Here is a 15,450-nt window from a genome sequence, read left to right as displayed (position 1 = left end):
TCGTCTACTAATCTTTTTTGTGTCAAAATGTATTAAAATCAGCACTGTCTAAAGTAGTTCTTTTTTTCCACTTGAATTGTACTCGGTTTTTTGTACTCACCTAGTACGAACTAGAGGTACTCACCTCACTGGAAATTTATTGTTTAAAAATACCACTGTAACACATATGTAAACTAGATACAGTTTACATCAGCCTCTGGGGTTTACATGTACCAGGAAAAAGATGGAATTAAATCTAACGTAACAGGTGAATTTTAGCTTTGGATCAGAGCGATTCAAATTAAGATGGTATTGTTTTATTTTACTTTCTTTCTTCAAATAGCTAATGATTTACAAATTTTCCATCTCAGGTTCATTAATGTATTTGAATGAAGCCACACTGCTCCATAATATCAAGGTTCGATACAGTAAAGATAGAATTTACGTAAGTATTTTACCTGTAGGTTAAGTTTTGTGGGCATAATTATTTTACGTGCTACTGTTTGATTTTGTTGAGATTGAAATTTTCTAACAGGAAATCATACTGAACGGAGTGTGAGCTCCACGAGGATAAGGATTCTTTTCTGATTTATTGCTCCAACACCAGGGCTTAGACCACACATGGTACCTAGTAGACACTTAATATATATTTGCAGAATGAAATAATGAATGCAGAGCATCATCTAATATCATTCAGACATAAAACTATCCAATTTGGGTATTTAAAAAAAAAGAACACTGATTATTTTGAGTTTTGATTTTTTTAACTTTTGGCATATATCTGTAGATCTGTTTAATTGATGCAGTTTCCACATTGTTCTGCAAAACATTTACGGCAGACTATAAGGCATACGTATTGAAATTAAAAACTTGGAAGACAAAACGGTGTGAATTAGAATAGAAGGCAGTACGTGAGGAAATATCGAGCACACTGAAGTGCTGATAATAGAGCCTGAATAGTTGCAGTATTTCATTCCAAATAGATAACTTACCCTAAAAACCCAGGATACTTAAAAATGAAAGACAATGCTTTTAATGGAAATAGGGTTTGTACCACACCATTCAGATGGATACTTAACTAGTCTGTTTTTTAATTATAATGATTCATTGGGCACGTATGAGTTCTATATATCCCTTTGTTGGCTGGAGGTAAATTACCGCACTGTAGCCCTCCTGTTATAAAGATGGGACTCTTCATTATTTTTGAACGAAGAAAACACATGGCTTCTTTGACACTTCCTAGATCAAATGACATTCTTAATCTTTTATATCACTATCAATTTGCCTAATTGTACTTACTTAATTCTGACTAAATTACCTTTAGTCTTTGCCATCTGTCCAAGTAATGACAGCTGGGAAATAGAACTAATCTAGTCTTTTCCAAAAGAGTTTACTTGCTGTCTTACAGTTATACATAGTTATTAAGTCTTTACTTTCCTCCTTGATTTTTCTCAAAATCAACTAAATAATGTATTTCGGTTAATATATATATATATACACACACATATATATATATGGCTATTCTTATTTAAAAATATATTTAGAAGCAAAATTCATTTAATCAGCATACTAATATTGAGTATCTAATGTGTGCTAAATGTTGTTTTAGGTACTAAAATAATACAGATTTTAAAAATTTGTTTGTTAAAGCAGCTTAACTTGTAATAAGTCAGTAAAAGTTGATTTAGATGTAACCATCTTTCAAGAAGAACTGGCTACTATTTTTTCTTTACATGTCTAACATCACTTGGTGGTAGTGGAACAGTCTTATTTATTTGAGCAAGTTTTAATATCTTTTTCTTGAAGTTTACAAATTTCAAATTACCTTTACAGAATGATCTTATTCAGAGAAATTGAGATACTTTGTTTTTATTTGGGATGTTTATAGGAAAGCTTCACACCCATGGGATTTTCGTTGGTCTTTTAAGGTTCCCTGTGCTGCAGTGGTGCTACATTTGCCGACTGTGACCATTGATAGCTGAAGGTTTACGTGCAGAATTCATTGTACTTTCAAAAAAATCAGTTGTCCTTTTTTCACATTATGTTTAGTTGACCTAAGATGTGTAGGCAGTTGGGCATATGACCTATGTGTTAAGATAGTGGCTGTTTAGCGTCATCAGCTCCTGTTTGGAAAACCAGTATTTTCAAAGTTAATGAAAGCCGTGACTTGCCTAGCCAGTTATGCCTTTTAGTTATAAAACCATTAAATATCAGCAATACACAAATAGAGTTATTATTATCATAATATATGTAAGAGAAGGGAGCAGTTCAGAATAGTTTAAATTGGATATTTTTATATGTCTCACCAACCAGAATTGCCACCATTCTCCCTTAGATTTGAGTAGAACAATAGCTAATTCACATTTAACATTTCCCTTGGTTACTAAAGTCTCTGTTACTTTCCTTTTGTTTCCCATAGAAACATTATTATCGGGAATTTCTTATTTTTTACCCAACTCCAGGAAACATCTTTGGGAACATTCACGGAATTTTAGTTGAATAGGCTGAGAGTTCGGGTTTTCTGCATCATTTCCCTTCCACAACTAGAAGCAGAAAAGAGAAAAACATGGTCTTGTGTGCCCTAGTTTGGCCAGTAAACCACAACTAATTGCTAAACCACAACTCTCTTTCTACCCACAAGGAATTTTATAAATCCTATTGGTGGCATTTTTCTGGTCTTTTGAAGCCACAGTGAAATTTCAGATTTAAAAGCAAGCTTCACTTGCTCATTAAACATGTAGCCCGTCAGTATTCTAGGCAATGGTTAGCGCATATGCTGTTTTGCAAAAATCTGGGACCAAGTGGTCACCACCGAGCTAAATCAGTCCTTGGCTTTCAGTGATGGGCATAGGCCTAGAGGGTCCTGTGAGCTATGTTAAACTCTTCAGGGCCTAGAGGGTCCTGTGAGCTATGTTAAACTGTTTAGTAGCAGGGTGAGGAAAGTAGTCTAGGCGAGGAATACAAATAAGCAAAACTCAGGCTGTAGGCATAGAGTAGATGTCATAAGTGGAGTCAACAGGAGGTGTCTGAGATGGAGGTGTAGACTCAGCTCTGCCCAGGCAGACCTGGTAGTGGTGAACCTGGGAGGGGGTGTGTGGGAGGAGCATGTTTCCTTTGAGGCAAAGGGACGTCAAGAGAGATGATTTTGATTTTGGATGTGCTGAGTTTTAGATGGCTATAGGTTAAGAAGATGTAAATATTAAGAGTTAGAGAAATATGGGTCCTATAGAGATCAGGGAATATTTAGGTCTAGAAATGCAGATTTAGGAGTTCTACTTATAGAGAGAACTGGGGGTGTCTATTTGCTGTGTGTTCTTTCTCCTGTGACCCTTGTTTGGTTTTAAATGAAAACAGTAATTGGAAAATTTTATGTTTATGTCTTTCCCACTTAGACATATGTGGCCAACATTCTGATTGCAGTGAACCCATACTTTGACATACCTAAAATATATTCTTCAGAAACAATAAAGTCGTACCAAGGAAAATCTCTTGGGACGATGCCACCTCATGTCTTCGCAATTGGTAAGTAATTTAATTGTATCTTAATATTTATTTTTCTTTAAATTGTACAGATTTACTCAGTTTTTCTTTTGGATTAATAAGAGATACCATGAATCGAATACGTATTTTGGAGGGCTTGTGTGCATTCTGAATGTATCACCATGTCAGGAGCATGTATTCACACAGGGTGGGGAAGATACTTTTGTGGCCAACTCATGGGGAGGTTGTACCTCATTACCTTTGTTAAAGTCCTGTGTCATCTTAAGCGTGTCCACCCAGTTGAAAGTAGGTCATAATAAAAGCTGACCTATTGTTTTCTTCTGACTCCACCTGAAAAGTGTCCTCCTTCCACAACTAGGAAGGAGGCCTGGGCTGTCTGCTGTTACCCAGGTCATCACTAGTGAGCGCGTTAACCTGGGCTAGAAAGGAGCTGTGAGAGCAGACGTCTTCCATGCTTTGTCCCGCATCAGGGCTCTGTAAAATGTAAAGGATCGACAGTGATACATGCTTCATATCTCTGGGGTATCCGTGTGGGAAGGCAGCAACATCTGTCTTTGTCTTTCTCAGGCGCTCTCTCATCTCAAAGCACTTTAGCTCTGGGGAGCAGAGAGGGAGTTATTTGACAGGCGTCCCCCATAGCTGGTGACTGCAGGTACAGAGATGTTAGCTAGGTCTTGGGATTCAGAAATAGCTGGCAGTTAAATGATGACACGTTTTGGTTCTGGTTCTTAGTGCAATTAGTTTCTCTCTGGGCTTTCTCTTTGTACCTGTATTATGGCCTAACCGGGCTTCACCTCTAGATTTGGCTGACCGTGTACTGTGTGCTACTAGGCAAGAGTGAGTGTGTACACCAAGTCCGGTGCAGCTGCACACTGACTTCTGGTTCTGTGATGCTCTGATGGGCATGGGTATGTGTTCTGTCAGCTGGCTAAATGGTGCAAAATCCTTAGAACCTCAATGGGAGCAAGTTACATGTTTAAAATGTAAATAAACCGGCTCTTATTTTTAGTTGTTTACTGCTAAAAAAGTTTTTACAAGGATTCCACGGAAGTGGGTGGAATAGATTGCTGATAAATTGGTCAAAGGGATGTGTGAATACCCTTGTGTGTAGTTTGCATTTGGCCCTTAGAGTAAAAGCCATTAGTAGGGCTTTCTTCGCTGGTATGGGTAGCACATGCCTGAGGTAAGAAATAGTTGCCTTATAGGGCTAAGTTTGTCAGGACCTAATTTTTAATCAAAATTGTTTTAATTTGAGCCCACTTTAATAGAACTGAATTGTGCTCATCTTGTCCGTGGAGTCTTAAAGACATCTTATAGTCTAAATTGTTGGAGTATAATGAAGATAGTTAAAAATTGCGTATATAAATAATCACAAATCTAAAAAATTTAAAGCAATTAATTTTGCCTATTTTTGAAATGCTGAAAAATCCTACACGATGTTTAAATTTAATAGTAGTATTACAGAAAAAACCCCACAGATTTATTGTGCAGTTATGTATTTTTTTTTCTCCAGCAGAAATTTTGGCTGCCAGATTTCTTAATTGGTAGCTCGTCACTTCTTGCTTTTTCCTCCGGGGATGTCATTAGTTTATGCATAGTGAGCATTTTTCATCTCTCTGCAGGTCTGCTGTAGTATGAGGAAAAGCTGAGCCACAGCTCATAATATGGAGACATTCTAGTACAAACATAAGAGTTGTTTATTTGATTTCATATTACCTAGCTGTCAGGATAACTAGAGAAAACATTTAACGTATATACCTTTAGAGGTGTTTTGAACACTTTTCAATGATTTTATTTAAAAATTTTGGTAACTGTAAACACACATTATAATTTCTTTAGGAGCAAGTGCTTTTTAATAGTAAATGGACTTTCTGTGATTTGGAAAATTTTGTATTGAATACACTGTTCATCGTTAATGTATTATTTTGACCCCAGCTGATAAGGCTTTTCGAGACATGAAGGTGCTCAAGATGAGTCAGTCTGTCATTGTATCTGGAGAATCAGGAGCTGGCAAAACGGAAAATACAAAATTTGTTCTAAGGTGAGGAGTATTTAGCTGACCTAGAATACTTTGAGCAGGTTGATTTTTCTTAATTGTGGTAAAAAATATATATATATAACATAAAATTTACCATCTTAACCACTTCTAAGTGTACAGTTCAGTAGTGCTAAGTATATTCACATTGTTGTTCAGCCAGTCTCCAGAACCTTTCACCTTACAAGACTAAAACTCTGTACCCATTAAATAACTCCCCGTTTCCCCTGACCCCAGCCCCTGGCAACCACCATTCTACTTCCTGCCTCTATGATTTTGACTACTTTAGATACCTTATATATATATAAGTGGATCATATACTTTTTGTTTTTCTGTGGTTGTCTTATCCCCCCATAGCATGATGTCCTTGAGGTTCATCCACGTTGTGGCATGTGTCAGAATTTTCCTCCTTTTCAAGGCTGAGTAATATTCCCTTGTGTGTTATGTATCACATTTCGTTTACCCATTCATTCCTCAGTGGGCACTTGGGCACTTGGGTTGCTTCCATCTCTTGGCTCTTGTGAATAGTGTTGCCATGAACATGTTATGAGCAAAGAGTTTCAAAGATCTCCTTGAGATTTGAACCCGTTGACTTTGAATACTCTCGCATGACATAGTTTGAAATGGTGGGCTCTGTCCCTTTTACAAGAACAGACACGTGGAAGCTAAGCTGCAGATTGTTGAAATCTAGTTCTGACATGCTATTCTCATGAGGATCCTGGAGAAGACCAGTGCTGGTCAGGCAAAGGGAAATCTTGGAATGTTCCTTCACAATCCAGCCTTTGTGTTCTTTTTTCAATAGTCCTGCCATTAGAGTGGTTGAAACCATTTTTTACCTTAAGTTTATGATGATTGGCCTTCTTATTTCTACCTCCCCACAACCCTCCTCCCAGTGTCAAAGATGAATATTTCTGTGTGCAATATTTCTGTGGCATATTTATAACTAAATAGTTGGTTAAAATCAGAATATTCCCAAAAAGTTTTAAAAAATAATGCTGATTTAGATGTTAAAGGCCATCCAGATAGAATTTAAACATTTAAAAAGCTATAACAGAATAGTAGTTGCATTTAAATATAAATTTGTAGTTTTTAAATAAGCCATTCCAGTGCATGATCCAGGTTTAAATTTTAGATGTATTAAATAATATTAAAATTAGAAAGATAATGCATGCAATATCATTCTCATCCAGCATTTTTTTAATCCTGTATTTTAAACAGATATCTGACTGAATCGTATGGAACCGGTCAAGACATTGATGATAGAATTGTCGAAGGTATGGTTAATTTTTAAAATTCTTATTTTCCATTGCTAGATATGTCCTGAAATTAACTTAGAAGAATCCTCTAAGTGGTCTGGAGTGTTCTCCAAGAGATCCAAAAGACTCTGCCATCTCCTACAAATCTTTGCTCAGATGTTATCTTCTCATTTACTTATTGTCTGTTGTCTTCCCCGCCCCGCCCGACCCCATGTCCGTGCTAAGAGGGCAGGGATTTTATATATTCCAAACTCCTGGAATAGTGCCTGATACATAGTATATGCTCCATAAATATCTGTCGGATGAATGAGAGGAATATAGGAAGCCCTCCTGCCTCCTGTTTATTTTGTTGACCTTGTTTTTGTAAAGGAGAAAGGGAGAGGGTTATTTGGAAATGAGGTGCTGGGGGAAATCATTTCAATGAAAGAGTACACTTGGAAAGAGTACACAGGAGTCTGTAAGTTGACTTCCCCGGGCTGTCAGTGCTTGCTCACCCCTTAGAGACCTCTCGGATCCTGTTTGGTCCCCGCTGCCGTCACGCTGAGTCTGCAGCAGCCTCCTGCAGCACAGGTTCCTGACTGGTCCCCCCTCTTATGGTCTGGCTGCCCTTTAACCTGTTCTCTGTGTGGAAGTCGGAGTGACCTCTTTTGCTCTGAGCCCTTTATTGGCTTCGTATTTCTCTCAAGCTAAAACCCCAAATTCACATCATCACCTCCAGTGCGCTGTGTGGCCTGCCCCACCTCCTCTGGTCTGATTGAGTCGTTGTTCCTCTGCAGCCTTATGCTTTAGTCTCCTTTTAGTTCTCATTGGTCTCATTTAGTTCTCATTTAGTTCACATTGGTCTCCTTTTAGTTCTCTGAGGTGTTTCAGGCCTCTTTGGACACTCTTCTCACCCCTTCAGTAAGTATTTAATAATGATGATGATACTGACATGTGTGGGATGTGTTAGGCCTTGTCTGATTTGCTTAAAATCTGTTACCTAACTTAAATCTCCATAGAATATGAGGTAAGTACTATTTTATCTCTGCTTCACAGATGAGAAGCTAAGGTAGAAGGAGCTTCAGTAACTTTCTGAAGAGTAAATAAGCTCATCAGTTGTGGAAATGGGACATAAACCCAGGCGTCTTAACTATATGCTCTACTAAGTGCATATTTTAATATTCTTGACATTTTAAAGAAAAATTCCAGTTGAACAAAAATTTGTCAGGGGCCTTTTATGTTCATGCATTTTGCTATATCATGGCAGGCAAATGTTACATACATTTTTTTCACACTTACGTAAAATATGCATGTAGATGAATCTAAATTTGACTCTAATAAACATTTTTAAAGTTTGCATCCATAAGCTTTTTCATATTTCTTGATATAAATAATTTTCTAATTTTTATCCACAGTTCTCACTGTGGTACTGTGACACACACCTAGGTAGAATCACAGTAGCGCGCCTTTAGTGAGGGAATTGCCCTCTAAAATTGAATAATTAAATAAAAAACAAATAATGGGTTAATTGAATAAAATACTAATTAATATTCGGACTTGTTTACTTGAGGTACAGATTTGCTTTGAAACCAGATAAGCCTGGTTTCTTCCATGAGAACGTACTGTGCCATGTGTAACGTGCTGTAGTTGAGGACAGTTGGAAAGTGTTATTCCAAATGTCTCTACAGCCCCTTACTGGAGAATAGTTTATGTTAACTGGCAGGGCCATAGAAATCTTTAGGTGGGAATACATGCTAATGTTTCTTTTAGTTTTAATACTTTCTTATTTTAGCAAGTGAAACAACCTGGGAGTGATCTTTCAAAGGGTTTAGTGACTAGTTAAGCTTTCTACTGTGGATAGGATAAGAGAAATGGACTTTAAAAGATTTCATAAGAGATACTCTAGCAGTAAACATATGAAGCAATTTATGAGGTTATTGAAGGAATATGTGAGTAAGATTGACACTAATCTGGTATGCTTACAGTTAAGACTGGTGAGTACCAGAATAGACTCTCGGAGCTCTTTTCCAGTGAGGTAGAGAGAGAGAGAGGGAGAGAGGGAGAGAGAGAGAGAGAATGTGTGAAATTATAAAATGAAGACAGTTAAAATTTTACATTTGTTCATTGGGATTTCAAGAACTATTGTTCTGAGACGCTTTCGTAGGTAATTCTGTAAACGCTTATTTGTTAGATTTTGTTGGATGTGCATGTAAAAATGTTAAATCTGGAGGTTTTATTAATATATATTTTTAAATGTAAGTCAGCTAATAACTTCTTGCCTGTATTTCGTCACAGGAAGCTTGCTGCTTTCTTTACTATCATCACTGCTCTTGTAGGGCTGATGTGAAAACCATAAAATTTTTAGGGAGTAATTTTTAAAGTTGAGTCATAAGTTTTGTAACCTAGTGACTTTTGAAAATTTAGTCTTTCTCATACACTTACTTTTTCTTTTTTTTTTTTTTAATAAATTTTGAGTAACTTTTCCATCTCTTGTACTTTAATAGGGCCCAAACATAGTGGTAGTCAATAAATATTTGTGGGATTTGACATTACAAGTGAATTCATTCATGTTAATGTTTCTGAGAATATTTTTCTAGTTATTTATGTTTATTAATAAATGGAAACATACTATGCATATTGCTTTGTAATTTTCCTCCATGCAAACTTTCTGATGGCGTATTTTCATTTCTTTTTCAATAGCTAACCCACTCTTAGAAGCCTTTGGAAATGCAAAGACTGTTCGCAACAATAATAGCAGTCGATTTGGGAAATTTGTAGAAATACATTTCAATGAAAAGGTAAGTGAGAGTGAGTTTCGGGGTAATACGTTTGGGGAGTGTTTTTGGAAAATACAGGGTCTTGATAGAACTGGTGCTGTACTTGAACTCATGGCAAATATATTTAAATTTTCCTCTTTTACTTTTAAACAGTTGGGATAATATATATGTTCACTGTGATCTCTATAAATACTATAAACTTACATTTAGTTACCTGTTTTTTCCCCTTTATTTCATAAATTACAACCTCTTTGATAGACAAATGATTATTAGAGAAGATAATTTAACATTGCTAGGTTATACTTTAAGACTTTAAATGCAAAAATGTAATTTCTCTGTTTTGTTTTTTAGAGTTCAGTTGTTGGAGGATTTGTTTCACATTATCTTCTAGAGAAATCTAGGATCTGTGTTCAAGGCAAAGAGGAAAGGAATTATCATATCTTTTATAGGTTGTGTGCCGGTGCTTCTGAAGATACTAGGGAAAGACTTCATTTGAGCTCCCCAGATAATTTTCGGGTAGGTTGGATGAAAAGAAATTTCATACAATTTTTGCAAATTGAGTTGCCTTCTATTCTAAAACTTATTTCAGTGGATTTTGATGTCTAGTTCCATATAACTTACGTTAAATTCAGTGTAATATGATAGAATGACTTTCGTACTAAGTTGATCTGTATTGAGATTTACTGCTGAGTTTATAACACTATATGAGGAGGTACATAATGGGATAGGTAAAAGGATAGATGCTAAACCCCTTAAACTCAATAAGAAAGTTTATAATAGTTCTGTAATGCTAGCTTTAATGTTATCTTTCACTTATTTGTAAGAAAGAGTTTGACCACTGAATTAATAAAGGACCCCTACTTGTCTTCCTTAATTCAGTTCAACAAATATTTATTCCTTACCCATTGGGTACCAGGCATTGTGCCAGAGTTAAAAAGATCAATGAGACACAGTTCCTGCTTCTGAGTAACTTAAATTGGTGGGAAACACACACACACACACACACACACACACACACACACACACACACACATAGTCTGACTGATACGTCAAATGATAAGTGAGAGAGTTGCATAGGGTGCTGGTGATTTTGGAAAAACTTTACTGGAACAGTTGATGCTTGATCAGTATCCTGAAGGATTTTCAAGTGTTAACTATAACTAGAGGAAGAAACATGCGGAGGTATTCCTGGTAGATGCAAAAAGATGAACAAAGAAAGGCAGGAAATAGCTTAAATGGTAGGACAGGAAGAGGTGGGAGGTGAGGCTAGAGAGCTTAAATGGTAGGACAGGAAGGGGTGGGAGGTGAGGCTAGAGAGTTTGGTCTTACTTCTGTGGTGAGTAGGGAGCTGATCGAAGGGTGTTAAGTAGAAAGTCGGATATCAGGTCTGTACTTACCTCTGGGTTTAATATGGAAGATAGCTTTAAGAGGGTAGGGCAGGGGATGGATAGAAATTGCAGCCGTGGGTAAATGGGTTGGGAACCTGTGGCTTTAGGTGATGGAGCAGTTACTCAGTGCCTGAATTTGTTTTAGCGATGGCAGGGTTACTGAGGGAGGGGATGTGTGAAATAGGAGGAGGTAAAATTGACAGGACTTGGAGACTGAATTAGGTAAGGAGAAGGGGGAGTCTGGAATGATTTTCCAAAGCATGATTAGGGTAACTGGGTGACTGTAAATATCACGCTGAGGCCAGGTGGGAGATGGATGGCGTGTAGGATGAGTCCAGTTGTGGAGCCTGTGGGTCATCTGAGTGGAGCTGTTTGGAAGATGGCGTGTAGGATGAGTCCAGTTTCGGAGGCTGTGGGTCATCTGAGCGGAGCTGTTTGGAAGATGGCGTGTAGGATGAGTCCAGTTGTGGAGCCTGTGGGTCATCTGAGTGGAGCTGTTTGGAAGATGGCGTGTAGGATGAGTCCAGTTTCGGAGGCTGTGGGTCATCTGAGCGGAGCTGTTTGGAAGACTCTTGGGTAGACTAAGATCAGGTCAGTGCTGCAGGGACAGGTTTGGGAGATGTCAGTACCCTGGTGGTAGTTAGAACTGTGACAGTGAGTAGTGGAGGTTGTCCAGAGAGATTGCATAACGTAGAAAAGCATGTGCCAGGATCCACACTCTTGGAGTTGAAGAGGCTGAGCAGATGAAGAGTTGCCCCAGAAAGAAAGCACAAGTGGAGTGGTGAGAGAAGTACAAGGAAATCACGAGTGCCAAGGATCACAAGTCAGTATTGAGTTTCAGGAAGTGGTGACTGCGGGGTGGCTAGCGTAATGACAGATTCTCAGCTAGAAAGTAGTGTCCCTGTGTGGGCTATGGGGATCACGGGGTGCGGGTAGGGAATGCAGTTTGGATGAAGTTCTCCAGGCGATTCTCATACTCCTCTTTGGCCAGAAGTCCTCCATTTGAGAATCATGACACACATTTATACGTAATAATTGTTCTGTGTGTGAGTGTGTGTGTGTGTTTGCGACCTGGCTTCTTCTTTATTAAGTCAATCAATTTCTTTTATGTATATTTGGAAATTTAAAAGCTCTGTTGTTTTAAAATGCTTTATAACTGCATCTATTTATATAATTCTGAAATGTTTAACCTTCTCTAGAACTCACCAGATTAATTGGAATTTGAAGTTAGTTGCCCACATTATCTTCATGACAGTAGAAGAGGCATTTCTCTACAATGATTTTTAGAAAAGGAATATAAATTAATCTGAATCATATAAAATTTAATAATGATGATGTGGCTTTGTCAGCACTGAGTTAATGATAAAGTGATGTGACTATTCTTGTCTTAATATAGCATTTCTTTCTACTTGGGGGCTTGGGAACAAAGTTTCTGTGTCTCAGAATGTACAGTCTTTCCTGGCACAAGGACAGCCATCCTAAGGGGGCAGCCACTGAAATGCTTTATCAGGTCAGAGAGTTTCTTGTCTCTGTGGCATGAACTGGGAGAGTCCTTTTGGTGGTAAGAGGAAACTCATGGAACAGCATTACCTTTCACCCCAAAACGCCTGCCATCTTGGATATTCGTCTCAGGCAGGTGTACACATACCTCTGTATTCCTTCCCCCAAATGATTCTGCCTTAGAGTGACTTAAAAGTGTGTTGGTCATTTCAACAGGTTTTTCTCGGGTTTAGTTTAGACCTCCAGTCATAACTCAGGGGTAAAGTTGTAAAGACAAAGGAGAAACTCTACAAGCAGGGTGAACGCTTTCCCCCCCACATTTTTTGGGTCACTATTCTATCCAAATTAGTATGTAAAGAATTGTAGAGATACATCTGTTTGAAAGCACCCATATTAGCTCCACATGTACTTTAGAAAATAAAAGGTTTAAAATGCTTGTATTTTTCAAAAATTTGTAATATTTTTGCACATGTTCCATGGAAGCATTCGTTATAGTCATGCAAGAATCCTTGAATATAAATAAAGCTTGGATAGAATGAGAATGGGTGACAAGAATAGTTATAGCTTTCTAGTTACAGAAAAGTTAGAAGAAACAAGTATTTTTCTTAGGTTTTAATATTAAGTGCATCTGTCCAAAAGCCGAGTATTTGATAAAACAGTTGGGGCGGGTGGATAAAACTCTTGGTAGCAAAGAAAACATTTGTTTTGGCTCTATATAGTTAAGCTACTATTATCCTACTAAATAAAAGAACTCTGATTTGAAATAGTCAATTGAAAATGCTAATCAGTATTATCCCCTCTCCCTTCTATTTTATTCTTTCCCCCAAGATTCTAGGCTACAAAGAAAAATTCACTGCATATTATTTTCTGGTTTTAACTGTATTTTAATATTTCACTGTAATGGGGGGAGATAAATGTATTGATCATCTAAAGTATTAATTTATCCCTAAATCATTCAAATTTTACTGTAAATTTTTTCTTGGTATATAGTATGTTATCGATATATTTAACCTTGGAATTCATGCCATGGGACAGTGGAATCCTAGTGACCTGATTTAAGAAAAGTTGAGATGTTTAAAAAATTTTCTCATCCTGTTCCCTGTGCATGTCCTTCCTGAATGACCCCCACCCCTTAAGTGTGGGTAAAAGATTCTCTTCAAGACCAGTATATTATTTTCTTCTCAGCTGCTTCCCTTATTCTGTGTTTGCAAAGCACTTAGCCTTTAAAGGCTTCTGGGCAGGAAAGTAAATCATTGAGATAAAAGCTGAAATGGTTATTTGAATACCTGTGAAGGTTCATAAAGCAAGTGTTGTGATTTATGTACAATTAGTGTTAACTGTCAGTCAGTATGAAAGGCATGTTTTGAAGGACTGATTGTAAAAATCAAAAATTAAGAAACTCAAGAATATTATTTGTTAATTATTCAGAATTTAAAATATTACTCAAAATATTAAACCACAGTGTGGGGCCTTCTGTGAGACTTTTCACATATTTAGTTCATATCTTATGAACTATATCTTCAATAAGATTTAACCCTGAGAAGATTTAAAATTGCTGCGTTTGAGATGTAAATTCGGGGCCTCAGACCTGAAACCGGAGTCACTGACATAAATCTGGGGCTCGGACATGAATCCGGGGTGCAGATGCCTGTCAAGCCCAGGCGGAGTCCCTGGTGCACTGGGTGGCATGGGCGGCGTACACGGCCCAGTTCTGACCCTGAGGACACCAAGCCGCCCTGTGTGCCTCAGGCCACCACCCTGCCCCTCCGGTGACTCCAGGTCCCCACCACCCTGCCCCAGCCAAGCAGTTCCAGGGATGTGGATGTCCGTGTCTTTGGAGGACCATGACTTCGCCTACCACGTGCTTGCAGGATCTTGGTTCCCAGGCCACAGGTTGGGCCTGAGCTTCTGGGGTGGGAACTCCGAGTCCAAACCGCTGGACTAACAGAGAACCTCAGACACCAGGGAATATCAATTGGAGTGTGGCCTCCTGGAGGTCCTCATCTCAGCGTCAAGACCCAGCTGTATCCAACTGCCTGCAAACTCCAGTGCTGGACGTCTCAGGCCAAGCAACCAGTAAGACAAGGATACAGCAGCACCCATCAAAAAAAAAGTGAGGGGGCTTCCCTGGTGGTGCAGTGGTTGAGAGTCTGCCTGCCAATGCAGGGAATGCGGGTTCGTGCCCCGGTCCAGGAGGATCCCACATGCTGCGGAGCGGCTGGGCCTGTAAGCCATGGCCGCTGAGCCTGCGCGTCCGGGGCCTGTGCTCCACAGTGGGAGAGGCCACAGCGGTGAGAGGCCCGCGTACTGCAAAAAAAAAAAAAAAAGTGAAATGCCATAAACATGTTACAGACGAAGGAGCAAGGTAAAAACCTACAAGACCAAATAAATGAAGACGAAATAGGCAACCTACCTGAAAAAGGATTCAGAGTAATGATAGTAAAGGTGATCCAAAATCTTGGAAATAGAATGGAGAAAACACAAAAAACATTTCACAAGGATCTAGAAGAACTAAAGATGAAACAAACAGGTATGAACAACACAATTACTGAAATTAAAAATACTCTAGAAGGAACCAGTAACGGAGTAACTGAGGCAGAAGAACGGATAAGTGAGCTGGAAGATAAAATGGTGGAAATAACAGCCAGGGAGCAGAATAAAGAAAAAAGAATGAAAAGCATTGAGGACAGTCTCAGAGACCTCTGGGACAGCAGTAAACACACCAACATTAGAATTATAGGGATCCCAGAAGAAGAAGAGAAAAACAAAGGGTCTGAGAAAATATTTGAAGAGATTATAGTCAAAAACTTCCCTAACATGGGAAACGAAACAGTCAATCAAGTCCAGGAAGCACAGACAGTCCCATACAGGATAAATCCAAGGAGAAACACACCAAGACACATATTAATCAAACTATCAAAAATTAAATATAAAGAAAAAATATTAAAAGCAGCAAGGGAAAAACAACAAGTAACATACAGGGGAATCCCCATAAGGTTAACACCTGATCTTTCAGTAGAAACTCTGCAAGCCAG

The 15,450-nt window shown here is 38.3% G+C and overlaps 1 protein-coding gene across 7 annotated transcripts in view; it reads left to right on the top strand.

Moving 5' to 3' along the window:
• The window catches only part of MYO6 (myosin VI), a 144,572-nt gene that overhangs the window by 65,557 nt on the left and 63,565 nt on the right, over positions 1 to 15,450 (top strand). For all 7 annotated transcript variants that reach the window (XR_004352529.1, XM_032651168.1, XM_032651167.1 and 4 more), the window contains 6 exons: positions 351 to 424; positions 3,372 to 3,501; positions 5,416 to 5,521; positions 6,734 to 6,789; positions 9,451 to 9,548; positions 9,879 to 10,043. Coding sequence is in view for 6 of the 7 variants with exons in the window: in XM_032651168.1 (XP_032507059.1) it covers positions 351 to 424; positions 3,372 to 3,501; positions 5,416 to 5,521; positions 6,734 to 6,789; positions 9,451 to 9,548; positions 9,879 to 10,043 (629 nt within the window). In the remaining variant the exon portion in view is untranslated. The remainder of the gene's footprint in view (positions 1 to 350; positions 425 to 3,371; positions 3,502 to 5,415; positions 5,522 to 6,733; positions 6,790 to 9,450; positions 9,549 to 9,878; positions 10,044 to 15,450) is intronic.

The sequence above is a fragment of the Phocoena sinus genome, chromosome 12 (genome assembly GCF_008692025.1).
Source record: "Phocoena sinus isolate mPhoSin1 chromosome 12, mPhoSin1.pri, whole genome shotgun sequence".
NCBI classification, from domain to species: domain Eukaryota; kingdom Metazoa; phylum Chordata; class Mammalia; order Artiodactyla; family Phocoenidae; genus Phocoena; species Phocoena sinus.
This window is presented reverse-complemented; position numbering and strand designations above follow the sequence as displayed.